This window comes from Balaenoptera ricei, chromosome 7 (genome assembly GCF_028023285.1).
Source record: "Balaenoptera ricei isolate mBalRic1 chromosome 7, mBalRic1.hap2, whole genome shotgun sequence".
Taxonomy (NCBI): Eukaryota; Metazoa; Chordata; class Mammalia; order Artiodactyla; family Balaenopteridae; genus Balaenoptera; species Balaenoptera ricei.
In genome coordinates this window covers 66,217,042-66,236,786 of record NC_082645.1, presented here as the reverse complement: position 1 = coordinate 66,236,786, position 19,745 = coordinate 66,217,042, and the positions used below count along the sequence as shown (strand labels likewise).

Here is a 19,745-nt window from a genome sequence, read left to right as displayed (position 1 = left end):
ATGGTATGGGCACAAAAACAGAAATATAGATCAATGGAACAGGAGAGACAGCCCAGAGATAAATCCACGCACATATGGTCACTTTATGTTTGATACAGGAGGCAAGAATATACAATGGAGAAAAGACAGCCTCTTCAATAAGTGGTGCTGTGAAAATTGGACAGCTAGATCGAAAAGAATGAAATTAGAACACTCCCTAACACCATACACACAAATAAACTCAAAATGGATTAAAGACCTAAATGTAAGGCCAGGCACTATAAAACTCTTAGAGGAAAACATAGGCAGAACACTGTATGACATAAATCACAGCAAGATCCTTTTTGACCCACCTCCTAGAGAAATGGAAATAAAACCCAAAATAAACAAATGGGACCTAATGAAGCTTAGCACAGCAAAGGAAACCATAAACAAGACAAAAAGACAACCCTTAGAATGGGAGAAAATATTTGCAAATGAAGCAACTGACAAAGGATTAACCTGTAAAATATAAAAGCAGCTCATGCAGCTCAATATCAAAAAAACAAACAACCCAATCCAAAAATGGGCAGAAGACCTAAATAGACATTTCTGCAAAGAAGATATACAGATTGCCAGCAAACACATGAAAGGATGCTCAAAATTACTAATCATTAGAGAAATGCAAATCAAAAGTACAATAAGGTGTCACCTCACACCGGTCAGAATGGCTATCATCAAAAAATCTACAAACAATAAATGCTGGAAAGGGTGTTGAGAAAAGGGAACCCTCTTGCACTGTTGGTGGGAATGTAAATTGACACAGCCACTATGGAGAACAGTATAGAGGTTCCTTAAAAAACTAAAAATAGAACTACCATATGACCCAGCAATCCCACTACTGGCATATACCCTGAGATAACCATAATTCAAAAAGAGTCATGTACCACAATGTTCATTGCAGCACTATTTACAATAGCCAGGACATGGAAGCAACATAAGTGTCCATCGACAGATGAATGGATAAAGAAGATGTGGCACATATATACAATGGAATATTACTCAGCTATAAAAAGAAACGAAATTGAGTTATTTGTAGTGAGGTGGATGGACCTAGAGTCTGTCATAAAGAGTGAAGTTAAGTCAGAAAGATAGAAACAAACACCGCATGCTAACACATATATGGAATCCAAAAAAAAAAAAAAAAAAAATGGTTCTGACGAACCTAGGGGCAGGACAGGAATAAAGATGCAGATGTAGAGAATGGAGTTGAGGAAATGGGGAGGGGGAAGGGTAAGCTGAGATGAAGTGAGAGAGTAACGGGGACATATATACACTACCAAATGTAAAATAGCTAGCTAGTGGGAAGCAGCTGCATAGCACAGGGAGATCAGCTCGGTGCTTTGTGACCATCTAGAGGGGTAGGATAGGGAGGGTGGGAGGGAAACGCAAGAAGGAGTGGATGTGGGGATATATGTATATATATAACTGACTCACTTTGTTGTACAGCAGAAACTAACACACCATTGTAAAGCAATTATACTCCAATAAAGATGTTAAAAAACAAATAAATAAAATAAAATAAAATGGGGGGAAAAAAACTCTTCAAGAATGTTCACTAATTGAATGTCCCCCAAAAGGAAAGTTTTCATAAAAAGTTAACCTCTGCTTATTGTGCATTTCCAGTTACACAAGAAATTCTTCTCAGTATTATAATGGCAAATGATAATATTCAGACAAGTGCTGGGCAAAACAATCACCTGTTTTGACAATGAAGAGAATTCATATGCCTAATCCCCATACAACCTTGCCTGTAGAATAGACACTGAAGTAGTAATAAAGTAACTGTGTAAACAAAAATAATTTACAGAATGGGCTCAATGGGATAATTAAGCACCAATAATTTATTTTCTCTATTGATTTTAATTCCCTTAGTTCCCTGATTCTATAATTTTATTTGTAACCTGATTCTTGAATCTGACTGTTACCAGATTCCATGAAGCTCCAAACAGAAGTTAGGGCTTGGCAGACCAGTGAGAGACTTGGAGGAAGAAGACTGTTCAGATCCCTTTCCACCTCCATGAATGAGGAAGGAAGAACAGAACATTCGTGTTCCAGAAGCTGCCTCTTGCCTCCAGGTACAGATGTGAGGAGAACACTGCAGGGCTTCACTTGGCTACCCTTCCTGTAGTTTGTACTCTGAAAAAGGATTCTAAATCACAGAAAAGCAAGAGCAGGATATTCACGACATCATCAGGTAGATCTACAGAAAACAGTGAGTTTTCCTGTGGAATAAAAATCTTCACAGCAAAAATTTCAGACTTAAGTAGCAATCCCATCATATCCTAATGGTACTATAGTTGCATAAAATAACACTTTACACTGTTATCTTACCTGCCTACTGTCCCTTTGAGAGGATGCCGAAGAGGAGGCACTTCTATGGGTGGGGGTGGATGTTTTATGAGCAGGGGATATGCCCTTCTCATCTGAACTCATAGCTGCAGTTTGAGTCTAGTTGTATGCACTGAAGACCATCCCAATCGTGTCTCAAATTCACAGACAAAGAAGCAGATGATTTTTCAGCTTTAGTCCATTTCATGAATCAGGTTTGACTAGAAAAGATGAGGCAAATATTGAGGGTGTCCAAAACACCTAAAAGCAAAATGAACAAACAAAAAAAACCTCATGTGAATGATTTAAAAATCATTAAATTAAAAATCATTTTATCTAGGCAACAGTACTAAAAGGTGAGAGGAAGAACTCTGACACATTACAAAACACTATTTCTTCTTCTAGATTTTAAGGTAGAGGATAAAAGTGTTAGTATGTAACAAAAGTTTGTCAACATGGAAAACAGGAAGAAACCACACGTTAAAGTGATATTCTTCCCTTGTATTGTTGTTGTTTTACAGCAGATTACAATGCTATGTTCTGGACCCTCATGCCAAAGTAGATCAGTTTCTTCCCTTGAAACGTAATTTCCCCTGCTCAATGGATTATAATAAGAGCTCCGTCCATGTCTGTCATCAGTTTAGTTCAGTCATGTCATGCATGTGATGGTTAAATCTGACACAAAGCAGTCAGTGACAAAAGGCAAAAGAGTTGATGTACTTTATGCATCATATGGTCCAGCATTTGGGAAGGATCAGGGAATACACATATGTACTGTTATCTGTGCTTCAAGACCACAGCACACCTACATATGACTCGCAGCAACCAGCAGGCTCACAAGTATCTACAGACTGACAGGCATGTCCTGGGACTGGGGTAATGATGGAGTTGCTTTACTTATCCACAGCCAAGAACCATTTCATTTTTCATTTGGATTCATATAAGGAAAGTCTGCATTGTAACTAATAGGGCTAAAAACTTATCCCCAAGAGAAGCATTGTTCAATTGGCAACACAGTTTGCTAGAAAAAAAATTTTTTTAAAGGTAAGCATGATAGTGTAAGATGAAAAGCTTACCCAACAAACAATCTGTGTCCCAAAACACTGACAAGTAAAGTGAACTTGTCCTCTTCTAAGAAGGTGGAAGGCTAAGTTCCAGGCCCAGTCTTAATCATAATACCTTGAAGGAAGCATACAACCGTTGGGTAAGTACTTTAGCACAAATTAGAAAAGAAAGCTGCTGGTGATGAAGAGAAATCAATCCTTAGGCCAAGAAAAGTGAGACCTAAACTTTTCAGTCCAGAGGGAGAGACAGTCAATGAAAAAAATCAAAAAAGGATGAAGATGCATGGAGTATTAGGAGGACACATGGCGAGGACAACTCACTAGGTCTGGAGGTCAGAGGTATCCCTGTGCAAGTGGGTTTGAGCTGAGATCTGAAGGATACGAAAGAGTTAACCAGGTGTCTGGTTGTCCAGCTGGGTGCGATCAAGGAATTCATGCTGGTCAGTATGATCAGAGCACAAGGAGACAGTGCCATGATGGTCAAAGAAAGGCACAGGTCAATTCCTGCAGGGCCTTATAGTACATGCTCAGCATTTTGATTTTTATCATGAGTATAGGAGGCCATAAAGAGGTGAGGTATAACCAGATTTGTGTGTTTAAAAGATCACTTTGGCAGCCATGAGGAGAACCAAACTGGGGAAGTAAAGAAGATGAGGGAGGCCTGATCAGGAAACAAGGGATAGTGAACTAGAGAGGTGGCAGGAAACTCAGCACCCAGTCCTGTCAGTTGTGAGTGGATATGGAGGAGGAAAAGCGGTGTTGAGGATGGTTCCCAGGTTTCTGGTATTCCTAGCGAGGGCTGACCAAAGGAAATCCACGATTGACAGCAGGTCATGAGTATGGTTTCAGACGTGTTAACTTTAAGGTACAAGGGAGGCATTCAAGTGGGGACAAACACATGGAAAGGTAGGTCTGGAGCTCCGAGGAATTTAGGCTGGAGACAAATGTTTAATAGACTATGTTAACAGTACAAATGTATCGAATGACTTATGTATAGATCATGTAAACTCTGCAAGCGCAAGCAAATTAAATTTTATACAGGTCTATAGTTATATTTTTAAAATCTGCAACATTATGTTAACAGAGTATGTGACCCTGAATATAATCAGGATTTTAATGGTTAATAGGTTATAGAGAATATTCGAAAGAACAATCCCAATAATTAAAAGGCAAATGACTATAAATTGGAAAAACTTGGGACTTTCTAGTGAATAGAACTTGTGCTCCTTTCATAAGATTTTGACACCACTGTCACCACAGGAAAAATAAAAGCTACTTACTCCCAAAGTCGAAGACTTTCTCTCGAAACAAAACTAGTGTTTGGGCTAATAGAAATGTAAAGAGCTGTGGAGCTCTTTCTTTGGCTTGAGATCAGGTTTTGTTTAGTACTGGCAAGAGACAGTAATAAGCTGACACTTGCTAGGTGGTCAGCTAATCCTTCTGTTTTATGAAGGCAGTCTAATAAGTGTAAGTAAAGTTTCTCAAGCCAAGCTCTGGTGCCAGCAAACAGAAAGCAAGAACACTGCTCAAATTCTTGATGTGAAGTACTTTGCTTTCTGGTCCAAGATGCTTTAAAAGTAGATGCTGATACTTGAGCTAAAAGTATGGAAGTTCTGTGATGTGCTCAAGCGCCCCAAGGGATGAGGCTGAGACAACCAAACTCATCAAAATCTCATCCATTTGGAAGTAAATTTAATCCAAGCTACATCAAGGGCCAACATTTCTTCTGATGTAGTTTTTCTTTTCGCTAACAGCATCCAACTGCACTTTCCTCATTAACATCAATGCTAACACCTTGGTTTTAATTTAGAATGATATTTTCAGGGTAATCTGTCTTTGAAGAAAGGGCAGCATTTTGGTTGAATTATAATTATGAATATCTTGAATAATATCAGGAATGTGGAAAAGGTGAGTGAGAGAATTTAATTCATTCCAAGAATTGTTTTTGAGGTTACTGTTTTTGTTTCTATTATTTTTAAAAATCTCTTTTAACAAAAAGAGTTTCAGGTACCTAATATAAGGTTGAATGAAATGACCTTTAAAGATCATTCCAATCTGATTATAAATCAAGTGTCTTATCACTGCTCTATTTCAAAATGCATTACAAAAGTAAGTCTAAACTCTGTTAGTAGGTTGCAACTATTTATTCATTATTCCTAGAATGTAAGAATTGCTGTGACATTTTAAAAAAGACTTATTTCATCTCTGTCAAAGCACATCTTCAGAAATCGCCGAAACAAAATTCTAAACCTATTTTAGACCATAGATTTTAATGTCAGCACCAACATAATTCCTCTACTCAATGAGAAAAGTATTGTGGCTGAAAACAGCAATATGAGAGCCTAACATCTAATTTCCCTGTTTCATTCCTCCTTCACATCAGTGGGATCACTACAATTGTTTCTAAGTACTGCAACATTTGCATTTACACTGAGTGACATAAAATTCAGATTTATGACCTAGGGACCTAACTAAAGCAAAAAGTGGCAGGGAAGACTTCTACGACTTGTTGTTTACAGGCATCATACATTGTGTGTGTTCAGAAAAACATTTGAAACTGGGCACTACTTAGCCTGGGCTAAGTTGTGATGTGGTAACACACAACTCCAGAATCTCAACGGCTTACAAGAAACGTTTATTTCTTACCCATTTACATGTCCTTTGGAGGTCGGCCGCTGCCCTGCTCTATATCCTCTTCATTCCAGGCCAAAGGAGAAACCCCCATGTGAAGGAGGAAAAGAGCCATGGCAGGACCACTCGACAGTTCTTAGAGCTTTTGCTTGTAGGCGGCACATGCCACTTACACTCACGTTTTATTGGCCAAAGCAAGTCACATGGGTAAATTGAAGTCCATGAGGCATGAACGTATAATCCTCCCAGAGGAAGGTGATTACTTGGGCACAATAATATGATGTACTACATTTACCACAGGAAAAGATTAAAAGTACAGATGAAAATATTTAAATTGACTCTAGTTTCATCATCTAGAAATAATCCTGGTTAACATTTTGGTTATACTTTAACCAAAGTAGAAGAATAATGTCCATACTCTCTGCAATATGCTTTCTTCAATCAACAATACATTGGTAACAGCCTTCCTTGTGAACAAAAAAACTTTAGTATCACCATTCTTAATCACTATGTATAAGGCCACCACACAGATGTAACACAATACATTTGACCATTCTAGTGGGACATAGATTGTATTCAGTTTATTCTGAAACAATGAGATTTATCACAGAAGAATTCATGATGATTATTCACTTTTGATTATTATAAAATGACCTGCTTTGTTTATTTCACTGTTTTGCTTTATTTGATATCATCTGCTTTCTTTCTGTTGTAATTAATGAAATGTGTCCATGCTTTTACATTTAAACTTTCTATTTCTATTCTTTTGTATTATGTGTTCCTCTAGTAATGATCATGTTGGGTTGCTTTAAAAAAATCTAATTTTAGTAAAGTCTTCCCCATTTCCATTTACTGTTTCACTAATAGTTGGCCTTACCCCTGCCATACAATTTTACACTTTCTATTTTTTGGTTCTTCTTTGTTTTCTTTAATGGGTGATGGCTTTTCCTATATAATCTGCCTTTCCTTATAATACTGATTTTTACATGGTTTTAATTGACTTTTATATTTCCCATTAATTTGGAAGATACAATTCCCCCTTTAAAATTCTATTAATGTGGGCTTTCCTGGTGGCGCAGTGGTTGAGAATCTGCCTGCCAATGCAGGGGACACGGGTTCGAGCCCTGGTCTGGGAGGATCCCACATGCCGCGGAGCGGCTGGGCCCGTGAGCCACAACTGCTGAGCCTGCGCGTCTGGAGCCTGTGCCCCGCAGCGGGAGGGGCCGCGATAGTGAAAGGCCCGTGCACCGCGATGAAGAGCGGTTCCCGCACCGCGATGAAGAGTGGTCCCCACTTGCCGCAACTAGAGAAAGCCCTCGCACGAACCGAAGACCCAGCACAGCCAAAAATAAATAATAAATAAATAAAAATTAAAAAAAAAAAATTCTATTAATGTTCTCCTTTAAATCTCTCTAAATCATGCTGGAACCTGGAGTCTGTAAGCGACAAAGTGAAGAGTAAAATGGTATCTTTTGAGTCTTCACTTGCAATATAAGCCTCCCTTCCCCCTGCCCCCCCCCAAAAAAAAATCAAAAATTTCTCCTCTCAGCCTTCATCTCAATTTGGTGATTTAATCTGGAGTTTTGCAGAATCACGCTTAGGATTCTAGAGCAATAGCGAGGAGCTGATACGACTTTTTCTGTTTGGGGCCAACTGAGACCTCTAAGTACGAGGACAGACTAAGAAAAGCAAAGCCTTTTTTTGCCCTTTTCAAGCAGTCTCCTTCTCCTCAAGTGCAGCTGAGGTTTGTCATAATCCGGACCTGGCTAGACTTTCCTCAATTTGAGATATCATACAATTGGGGTCTAGTCCTCCACAGTTTTGACATTAGATTCTGTTTTACGTTAGTGTTTGGGTTAGTAATAGTTTGCCTTTTCCAGTATTTGCATCACTTATTTACAGAGAATTAGGAGGAGCCACATTAGATAATCCTAGACACCAGTCACCTGGAGCAGGACATTCCTATCAACTGACCTTATCAACGCAAATGTCGTTGTACTGCTAGGTGGAATAAACTGGTTTTCTATCAAGATCATCACCAGAACAACAAATGCCTATTGTCATTATATATTATAGTCATTTCAATGTCATTATATAGTAAAGTTTTTTTTCCTTAAATAGAAAGGGTAGGAAATCTTTTTTATATCTAAAGTCATTAAGCCACAGATGAGAAAAAGAAAATTAAGGACTGATTTCAAGAAGGTAAGCTTGAGACTACCAGGAAAGATGGCAGTGTAAGATCTGATAAGGATATTCCTAGAAAATGACTAAACAGCAGTGACTAAAAGGATTAAAAAAAAAAAAAAAAAGACCATTAGTACTTGCTCTAGGGAACAGTGGCCACCACATGCCGTAAAGTCTAAGGAATCACTTCATTCAGGACCAAACCAGGATGTAAGAAACCAACATATGACTCGCCTTCTCAAGACAGTGAAGTGGTGTTATAGGAAGAAAATCTGGGAAGCTCCACCAGTTTCCTCAAAACTGGAAAGACAGGTGGCAAGAGGCACAGGGAAAAGGGTGGCCACAGATTAATAGCTTTCAGAGGCCATGGAGGCACAGCTCTCCTGGCATGGCAAGTCCACAGGTACCTTGATTGCCCTTTGCTGCTTTCCTCAATCTTGCCTTTGGACAAGCATCATGGACATGTCCCAGTGCACCCTCAAAATACAGCCTCCAATCCCCAAGCTGGCCTCTGGTGGAGTCATTTGCAAAACTAAGGAGGAAAATGTATACAGAGACAAGTTCTCTGATTGTGACCAACCAAGACTCTAATTCCTCCCCACAACTCCTAAGGCTCTTTACACTAAGTAAATGACTAAGACAAACCTATGTTCTATATCACCCAGCCCTTCAAGGTGAATTTTAAGAGGATTTGAATGCTAACCAAGCAAACATGAAGGGAGCCAAGGATACTTGGCACAAATAACCTTTTGACAAAGAGCAGCTTTTACACAAAGTATAAAAAAAAAAGTATGTGTATAAAACACTATGAAAAATTATTCCCCGGATAGAGAAAATTATTATGTGCAAGAGATAGATAGAGGGTTTATTTGGAATGTTAATTCTAGCAAAAAAGAGAGGTAGCTTTAGAGCACAACTGCTTTACACTTTCACAACATCTTTTTAGAAAAATGGAGTCTCTGAATAAGAGATAAGACAGGCTCAGATGCAATGGGAACTGGCAAAGGTAGGAAATTAAGGAAACATATAATGACACCATAATTTAAATGCAGTAATTAAAATATTAACGAAGGACAGAAAGATTCTGCAGAAAAAAAATCCAGTCAATAAATAAATGAGAGGAAATTCTTTGGCGGTCCAGTGGTTAGGACTCAGCGCTTTCACTGTGGGGGCCTGGGTTCAATCCCTGGTCAGGGAACTAAGATCCCACGTGCCTCGCAGTGTGGCCGAAACAAAAAACAAACAAAAAAAACTAATTAAAAAAATAGATTAGAAAGATAAAGCTGAGGAAATCAGCTTGCAAACAGAAAGAAGGGCAGGGAAAAGTTAACAGATAATGCAGCCTGGATCTACAGATACTAATGACCCTGAAAACAATAAGCAAAAAGAAAAGAAATAACATTAAAAAATATTCCTGAACATAAGGAAGACTTCAACTTGGAAAATGAAATCTTTATCAATAAAAATAAATATCTTTATCTGGCAAATTGAAAAAAGGCTTCATCAGGTAAAATTAGCAAAAAGCAAATCAAAATAAGATAGATCCTACTGAAATTGCTGAATTTAGATCACATTCTCTGAAGCAATTCAATAAATTAAATATTAATGAAAAAGAAGAAGCGAGTAGGGGTTAATTCTAGAAAATTTTTGAAAAATACATTTTCCTAAATATGTCTTGGGTTGAAGAAAAAATAAAACTGATATTGTAGAATATCTGAAAATAGACAAAAGTAGAAACCAAAAGCACTTGATCCTGTCCCTCTCCCTCTCTCCCCTCTCTTTCTCTCTGAATGGTGGAGTGGATTCTCCAATTAACTCAAGGGTGAAAAACTAAAGATATAGTCAATTGAAGAACATTCAAAATATTGTAATGAAAATATTACACATTTAGAAATATAGAACATAGCTAAAGCTATAATAAAAGGAAAATTCACGGTCAATCATTTCCATTACTAAATATGAAAGAATAAAAACAAATGCATTAACATTTATAAACTTATAAAATTAGTAAAGATAAATATAGGGAAAGTAACTATAATTACTCTTGGATTTACCAACTTAACTATTTTACTTTATTTATTTACTTATATTTTCATTTTTAAATATGTAAGAAAACAGTTATCATAAATATAGAAATAAGGTTATAAAAAGTATATAGCCAAGGAACAGAAGACACCAAATTATGAGATAATTGTTGCAATCCATAATAAACAACTAAAGCTAATAATAAGTCAAAGTCAGAATATTCTACAATCATCCTGACTTAAAAAGTACGCCATTGGGCTTCCTTGGTGGCGCAGTGGTTGAGAATCCGCCTGCCAATGCAGGGGACACAGGTTCGAGCCCTGGTCTGGGAAGATCCCACATGCCGCGGAGCAACTGGGCCCATAAGCCACAACTACTGAGCCTGCGCGTCTGGAGCCTGTGCTCCACAACAAGAGAGGCCACGACAATGAGAGGCTCACGCACCGCGATGAAGAGTGGCCCCCGCTTGCCACAACTAGAGAAAGGCCTCGCACAGAAACAAAGACCCAACACAGCCAAAAATAAATTAAAAAAAAAAAAAAAAGTACGCCATCCATTTAATATCCATTCCCAAATATTTATGAACTCTTAACAAATATTGGAACACCTGCCTTTACATGTTTGTGTTGTTCTGTACACACACACACACAAATCAATCCAGCCTCAAGCTTAATGGTGAAAGATTATTACCATTTCCATTGATGTCAGCAACAAAATAACGCTGGTTATCGTCCTATTGACACTGTGTTCTCACAGTGCTAACTAATGAACAATAACATTGTCCAACTGAAATGCACGTGAGAATCAAATGAAAATCAAACAGGAAAAAAAAAAGATTTCATTAAAGTACCTGGTTACAGTATATATGTATATGTATGTATGTGTATATATATATCTCTTCATTTTTAAGATAAAGAAGCCAATCTGTAAAGGCTACATACTACATAATTCTAGCTATATGACATTTTGGAAAAGGCCAAACTATGGAGACAGAAGAAAGATTGGCTAGACTGGGTGCATTAGGTGGAGCATGGAGGATTTTTAGGGCAGTGAAACTATTCCATATGACACGATAATGGTGGACATAAGTCACACATTTGTCAAAACTCATAGACTGTACAACACCAAGAGTGAACTCTACAGTAAACTATGGACTTGTCAGTGTGGGTCCATCAGTTATACTACTACTCTGGCGTGGGATGTTGATAATGGGGGAGGCTATGTGTGTGTGGTGGGAGGAGGGGGGATGGGGGAACTCTCTGTACTTTCTCCTCAATTTTGCTGTGAACCTAACTGCTCTTAAAAGTAAAGAGTGGTTTTAAATTTTAAAATATATTTTATAAATTTCAAATAAAAAATTAAAATTTTTTATTTAAAAAACCCTAAATATGTTCATATCAGTAAGAAAATTACTTAACAACTTCAAAAAATAAAAATAAAAACGTTGAATCTCTTACGTCATACTTCAGATCACAATATATTCCAAATGGCTTAAATTTTAAATGTAAAATGAAAACCATAAAAAGCAGTAGAAAATATTTTAGGTAAATATTTAATTATCTTGGGATGCGGAATAATGTACTAATCATGGCAACAAAATCAGTATCCATGAAGAAAAAAAAACTAGAAAAAAAATCTATGACAAAGGGTTAATATTTTTAATATATGAAGAGTTATTGCAAATCAATGAGATAAATTAAAACATCATCAGAAAAATGGATAGAGAACATGCATTGGCAATTCACAAAGGAAGAAACATAATGAACAATACATTGGTGATGGTAGTTTAGGTTGGTTTAACCTTTCTGGAAGAGTTTAATTTGATTAGGCAATTCTACTTCTAAGAATGTGTCCTAAGGAAATAATCGGGTGTGTAAAGATGTATATATCTTTATGACAAAATAAAAACAATCCAATAGGGGGAATTCCCTGGTGGCCTAGTGGTTAGGATTCCAGGCTTTCACTCCAGTGGCCCAGGGTTCAATCCCTGGTCAGGCAACTGAGATCCCACAAGCCCTCAGTGCAGCCAGAAGACAAAAAAAAAAAAAAAAAACCCAAAACAAAAACCAAAAACAATTCAAGGTCCCTAAAATTGGTGAAATAAATTATGGCACAAATATCAACAATTTAGGTGGTGAAACCTGAGATGATTTTTCCCCCCAAATTCTAAATTTTCATTTTTTGTTTATACTGGCTATATATTAATTAAAGAAGGAGACATAATAAAGCAATTTCCATTTTGAAAATATTTTTTTTCTTTTGAGATAAAGCATATGATTAAACTTTTAAATCTGCTTTTAAAGGCATATAAACTTTATGGATAAATATGAATAAAACATGCTAAAATGTTCTATTTTATGTCTATTTAAAGCAGAGAATCAAAGAAGAGGATTGTGAGAGGAGAAAGAAAGGCAGACACACACATTCTCTATCACACGTACACACCTAACGGAACACAAAGACACTGGACCAACACAAGAGAAATCTGAAACACTATCCACGTTCTCATACATACATTTTTTAAATGAGAGCATAAGGAAGAAAGATATGGGTTTTCTAAACCATCAAGTAACGTCCAAGTCTTCTGGCCTTTAAAATTACATTAAAAAGACAGTGCAATTAAAGTATTTCTACAATTCAAATGATATGTGGGGAAATCACTTTTTTTTTACATTATTGATTATATTATTATTATTTTTAACATCTTTATTGGAGTATAATTGCTTTACAATGCTGTGTTAGTTTCTGCTGTATAACAAAGTGAATCAGCTATATGTATACATATATCCCCATATCCCCTCCTTCTTGCGTCTCCCTCCCACCCTCCCTATCCTGCCCCTTTAGGTGGTCACAAAGCACCGAGCTGATCTCCCTGTGCTGTGGCTGCTTCCCACTAGGGGAAATCACTTCTTACTGGACAAATTACGTAAAACTACTCCAAAGGCATGATTTGACTCCAGAGGGAGAAATAGTTCCTCAGTATACTTTAAACATTTATATTTCCGGTCTAAGTAAAAGTCTTGTATACCAAAGGTATACAAAAAGCCTCTAGCTTTTTGAACCAGTCTAAATTTTCCTCAGTGATTTAAGAATTATTGTTCCACTTATTTATTTGTTACTATTCATATGGAAGTTTCCCTGCAAGTCAGCTTAAATAAGCCATTTTCTAATATAACACTAATCTCTGTTAAATTATAATGTAATAATGTATTTATCTGAGAAATGTAATTTGAGTTGATGTATTCTCTAATTGGGACATATGCCCCTAGATTATATATTATATATTATATATATTATATATTCTTTCAAATCTAGCTTTAATTTTGTACTTGGTATGAAATTTATATTCTAAGAACATGGAAAGCTCTTTTTTCCTATTTTAGGTTTTGTTGGTTTGGGGCATTATGCATTGACTTGTTCTCAGAACTTCCAAAAATTGCTAATCATAAAGAGATTAGGGAATACTTCCTTCTCCTGAAGAACTAAACTACCTCTTATATCTTTCCCCAAGCAATCCTTTTCTTTGGACATCTGCTAATTTTATAATTAATAAAACATTAACAGCCTTTCAAAAAATTATCAATGAGTAGACAACAGCACATCAAAAATATTATTTGAGGTTGGAGTCCTAAAAAAAGATCACCTACCTCCTTCCTAGCTTTCTCTATCATAATGTCGGGGGAAAAAATACCAATAAAAATAGCAGGCTCTTACCACGTGATAGGCCTGGATACCAAGCACTTTCCATGCATTCTCAGGAACTCTCTTGTTATTCATGGTGCACAGATGAGGAAAGTAGGGCTTAGGACATTTATTAAACAGGGTCCTCACGCTGGTTTTCAAATCTATGTGAGATCAAAGCCCATGCAACAAATTCTTTCATCGCTGTTTACTCTTAACTTACTAATAAATCAAAATGAATAACCTAAGCAACAAATCAAGTTTTTTATGGTATTATTGATGGCATACAATACGCATTTATAGAGGTTCTTAGCTTGGGTTCATGACAGGTTTAGCGTATTCTTTAAACCCCAGAAACAATATGAAAAGTGTTGGCTATACGTACATTTTATATTCCTAGGGAGATATTCAATAGCTTTCAGTAGATTATCAAAGGGCTAAAATGTACATCCTTGGGAGTTCATATTTCTAAAAGGATTGTTATTAGCACAGGTTTAAAAAAAAAAACCCATGGGCGCAAAAGCTGTACAACATATTTAATATAATGAGATCACAGGACATTTGATTTTGATGGTAGCACGTGCCATGGACATTCCTGACAAGGCCATTTCGATACCATCATTTGATAATTTTACCAGTGCTAATTTTCTAAGAATTGTCAGCCACTCTTTCCTTCATCATTTGGTTTCTGGGCCTTGCTAACCTGTTTTGAAAGGACGCTTGGTAATGTCATAATTTATATTTTAACAGAAAAGACAGTATTAGGAAATAAGGTTCCCATGACTGCTAATAGGTGCTGATTGCCAGCAGAGTGAGGACTTTTTGGCAATAACAGGAAACATCAAAGATTTTTGCCTCTGCTTTGTGACCTTGAATAATGATTCATAAATCCATGTTGAGTGTGCGTAAACTCTTACTGAGGCACCAAGTGACATAACAACAATGTCCCGTTCTCTAGAGGAAATTCCTGTCAAAACAACAGTTTCTGTACTGAGTTGAGGTACGCTGAAGAGTTGGCTAAGGCAGACGAAATGGCTTAGGTTAAAAATGTTCATGAATTAATGCTGGTGCATTGCTACTGGGAATGTAAAATGGTGTAACTGCTTTTGAAAATGGTATGGTGGTTCCCCAGAAAATTAAAAATAGAAATTCAGCAATTCCAATTCTGGGTGTATACCCAAAGAATTGAAAGCAGCAACTTGAATAGATATATGTATACACATATTCGTAGCATCATTATTCATAATACCTAGAAGGTAAAAGCAATTCAAGTGTCCATCAATAAATGGATAAACAAAATACGGTATATTCATACAGGCATAACTCAGAGATATTGCAGGTTCAGTTCTAGACCACCGCAATAAAGCAAATATTGCAATATAGCAAGTCACATGGATTTTTGGTTTCCCAGTGCACATAAAAGTTATGTTTACATTATACTGTAGTCTATTAAGTGTGCAATAGCACTATGTCTAAAAAAAAAGTGCATACCTTAATTTAAAAATACAAAACAAAAAACAATTAGAATAGTAACATTAAAGACCATTGATCACAGACCACCATAACAAATCTAATAATAATGAAAAAGTTTGAAATATTGTGGGAATTACCAAAATGTGACACAGAGACATGAAGTGAGCAAATGCTGTTGGAAAAACAGCACTAATAGCCTTGCTCGATGCAGGACTGCCACAAACCTTCAATTTGTAAAAAACGCAGTATCTGTGAAGCACAATAAAAAGCCAAGTGCAATAAAATGAGGTGTGCCTGTAGAATGAAATATTATTCAGCCTTCAAAAGGATGGAAATTCTGACACATGCTACAACATGGATGAAACCTGAAGACATTATGCTAAGTGATATAAACCAGACACAAAAGGACAAACATTGTATGATTCTACTTGGTAGAGTACTATATGAAGCACTTAGGGTAGTCAAGTTTATAGAGAGACAGAAAGTAGCAGGGTGGTCGCCAGGGTCTATGAGAAGGGGGAAATGGAGTTAGTATTTAATAGGTACAGAGTTTCAGTTTGGAAGATGAAAAAGTTCTTGAGATAGAAGAAGGTTGTCTAAATCCCTTTGGGCTGCTATAACTAAATACTGGGTGTCTTATGACCAAAAGCATTTATTTCTCACAGTTCTGAAGGCTGGGAAGTCCAGGATAGTGGCACTGGAAGATTTGCTGTCTGGTAAGGACCCACTTCCTAGTTCACGGATGGCTGTCTTCTCACTGTGTCCTCAGATGGCAGAAGGAGGAAAGGGATCTCTCTGGGGTCTCTTTTACAAGGGCACTAATTCCATTCATGACTTAATCACCTCTCAAAGGCCCCACCTCCTAATACCATCACCTTAGGGGTTAGGATTTCAACAAGAATTTTAGGGAGGACACAAACATCCAGACTATAGCGGTGGTGACGGTTACAGAACAATGCAAATGCATTTAATGCCACTGAAAGGCACACTTAAAAATGGTTAAAATGGTAAATTTTATGTATATTTTACAATAAAAAATGTTCTTGTGTCATCAATTATAATGACTTTTATAATATGCAGGCATTAATTATATTATTCTGTGCTCAGGTTTCATCTTCTTTATAAATTTTTTCCTAACCTATTAGAGAAAATTGCCATTTCAACCTGTATTACGTCTATACTTATGCATACATATTGAACATACACTGCACTGAGTTTATTTGTAGTGATCTTGTATGATCTTTGAGGGTGGGGACTATGTCACTTTCAACATTACAGTCTAATGTCATGGGCCACAAAAACCACTCAGATTGTTTACTGGGCTTATCATTTTATAGTTAAGACTTAAGGCCTCCATTCTATACATTAAGTACAGTTGACTGTGCACACAGTCTGCCTGTAGATAACCATCCTCATGTCAGTTATTTGATTTTATTATATTTGCACAAAAATAATCCAAAATAACCCAAGTGATGTGCAGATTGGAGTTCCCTATCTGTTCAGTAGTCAACTAGAGAGAAAGACTGTACAAAGTTCAACATTCCCAAGAGAAAACCTCCTGGTTGTCCTAAAAGAGGACCCATCAGGCTGCTAATGGTGCTCTAGAGGCCTGGAGCATTATTAGGTTCTATTCTCCCTGGTGCTGAGTTGTACATTCGGAATAGGAATAGAGGCAGCAGTGTAATTCTTTCAAAACACTGCTGATAGACTTAATTGATATTTATAAGACATTCCATCCAAAAACAACAGAATATACTTTCTTCTAAAGTGCTCAAAGAACATTCTCCAGGATAGATCATATCTTGGGCCACAAATCAAGCCTTGGTAAATTTAAGAAAATTGAAATCGTATCAAGTATCCTTTCTGACCACAATGCTATGAGACTATATATGAATTACACAAAAAACACTGTAAAAAATACAAACACATGGAGGCTAAACAATACGCCACTAAATAATCAAGAGATCACTGAAGAAATCCAAAAGGAAATCAAAAAATACCTAGAAATAAATGACAATGAAAACACGATGGCTCAAAACCTATGGGATGCAGCAAAAGCAGTTCTAAGAGGGAAGTTTATAGCAATACAAGCCTACCCCAAGAAACAAGAAACATCTCAAATAAACAACCTAACCTTACACCTAAAGCAATTAGAGAAAGAAGAACAAAAAAACCCCCAGAGTTAGCAGAAGGAAAGAAATCATAAAGATCAGATCAGAAATAAATGAAAAAGAAATGAAGGAAACAATAGCAACGATCAATAAAACTAAAAGCTGGTTCTTTGAGAAGATAAACAAAGTTGATAAACCATTAGGCAGACTCATCAAGAAAAAGAGGGAGAGGACTCAAATTAGTAAAATTAGAAATGAAAAAGGAGAAGTTACAACAGACACCGCAGAAATACAAAGCATCCTAAGAGACTACTACAAGCAACTCTATGCCAATAAAATGGACAACCTGGAAGAAATGGACAAATTCTTAGAAAGGTATAACCTTCCAAAACTGAACCAGGAAGAAACAGAAAATATGAACAGACCAATCACAAGTAATGAAATTGAAACTGTGATTAAAAACCTTCCAAAAAACAAAAGTCCAGGACCAGATGGCTTCACAGGTGAATTCTATCAAACATTTAGAGAAGAGCTAACACCCATCCTTCTCAAACTCTTCCAAAAAATTGCAGAGGAAGGAACACTCCCAAACTCATTCTACGAGGCCACCATCACCCTGATACCAAAAGAAGACAAAGATACAACAAAAAAAAAAAAAAAAAGAAAATTACAGACCAATATCACTGATGAATATAGATGCAAAAATCCTCAACAAAATACTAGCAAACAGAATCCAACAACACATTAAAAGGATCATACACCATGATCAAGTGGGATTTATCTCAGGGATGCAAGGATTCTTCAATATATGCAAATCAATCAATGTGATACACCATATTAACAAATTGAAGAATAAAAACCATATGATCATCTCAATAGACGCAGAAAAAGCGTTTGACAAAATTCAACACCCATTTATGATAAAAACTCTCCAGAAAGTGGGCAAAGAGGGAACCTACCTCAACATAATAAAGGCCGTATATGACAAACCCACAGCAAACATCATTCTCAATCATGAAAAACTGAAAGCATTTCCTTTAAGATCAGGAACAAGACAAGGATGTCCACTCTCGCCATTATTATTCAACAGAGTTTTGGAAGTCCTAGCCACAGCAATCAGAGAAGAAAAAGAAATAAAAGGAATACAAATTGGAAAAGAAGAAGTAAAGCTGTCACTGTTTGCAGATGACATGATACTATACATAGAGAATCCTAAAGATGCCACCAGAAAACTACTGGAGCTAATCAATGAATCTGGTAAAGTAGCAGGATACAACTTTAATGCACAGAAATCTCTTGCATTCCTATACACTAATGATGAAAAATCTGAAAGACAAATTAAGGAAACACTCCCATTTACCACTGCCACAAATAGAATACCTAGGAATAAACCTACCTAGGGAGACAAAAGACCTGTATGCAGAAAACTATAAGACACTGATGAAAGAAATTAAAGATGATACAAACAGATGAAGAGATATACCATGTTCTCGGATTGGAAGAATCAATATTGTGAAAATGACTATACTACCCAAAGCAATCTACAGATTCAATGCAATCGCTATCAAATTACCAATAGCATTTTTTACAGAACTAGAACAAAAAATCTTAAAATTTGTATGGAGACACAAAAGACCCCGAATAGCCAAAGTAGCCTTGAGGGAAAAAAAGAGAGCTGGAGGAATCAGACTCCCTGACTTCAGGCTATACTACCAAGCTACAGTAATCAAGACAATATGGTACTGGCACAAAAACAGAAATATAGATCAATGGAACAGGAGAGAAAGCCCAGAGAAAAACCCACACACCTATGGTCAACTAATCTATGACAAAGGAGGCAAGGATATACAATAGAGAAAAGACAGCCTCTTCAATAAGTGGTGCTGCGAAAACTGGACAGCTATATGTTAAAGAATGAAATTAGAACACTCCCTAACACCACACACAAAAATAAACTCAAAATGGATTAGGGACCTAAATGTAAGACTGGACACTATAAAACTCTTAGAGGAAAACATAGGAAGAACACTCTTTGACATAAATCACAGCAAGATCTTTTTTGATCCACTTTCTACAGTAATGGAAATAAAAACAAAAATAAATAAATGGGACCTAATGAAACTTAAAAGCTTTTGCAAAGCAAAGGAAACTACAAACGACAAAAAGACAACCCTCAGAATGGGAGAAAATATTTGCAAATGAATCAACAGACAAAGAATTAATCTCC

The 19,745-nt window shown here is 36.6% G+C and overlaps 1 protein-coding gene across 8 annotated transcripts in view; it reads right to left on the bottom strand.

The window, feature by feature from the left end:
• Positions 1-19,745, bottom strand: part of OSBPL6 (oxysterol binding protein like 6) — a 209,861-nt gene that overhangs the window by 91,416 nt on the left and 98,700 nt on the right. For all 8 annotated transcript variants that reach the window (XM_059928166.1, XM_059928165.1, XM_059928169.1 and 5 more), the window contains one exon: positions 2,353-2,610. In XM_059928166.1, the coding sequence (XP_059784149.1) occupies positions 2,353-2,454 (102 nt within the window). In that variant the 5' untranslated portion in view covers positions 2,455-2,610. The remainder of the gene's footprint in view (positions 1-2,352; positions 2,611-19,745) is intronic.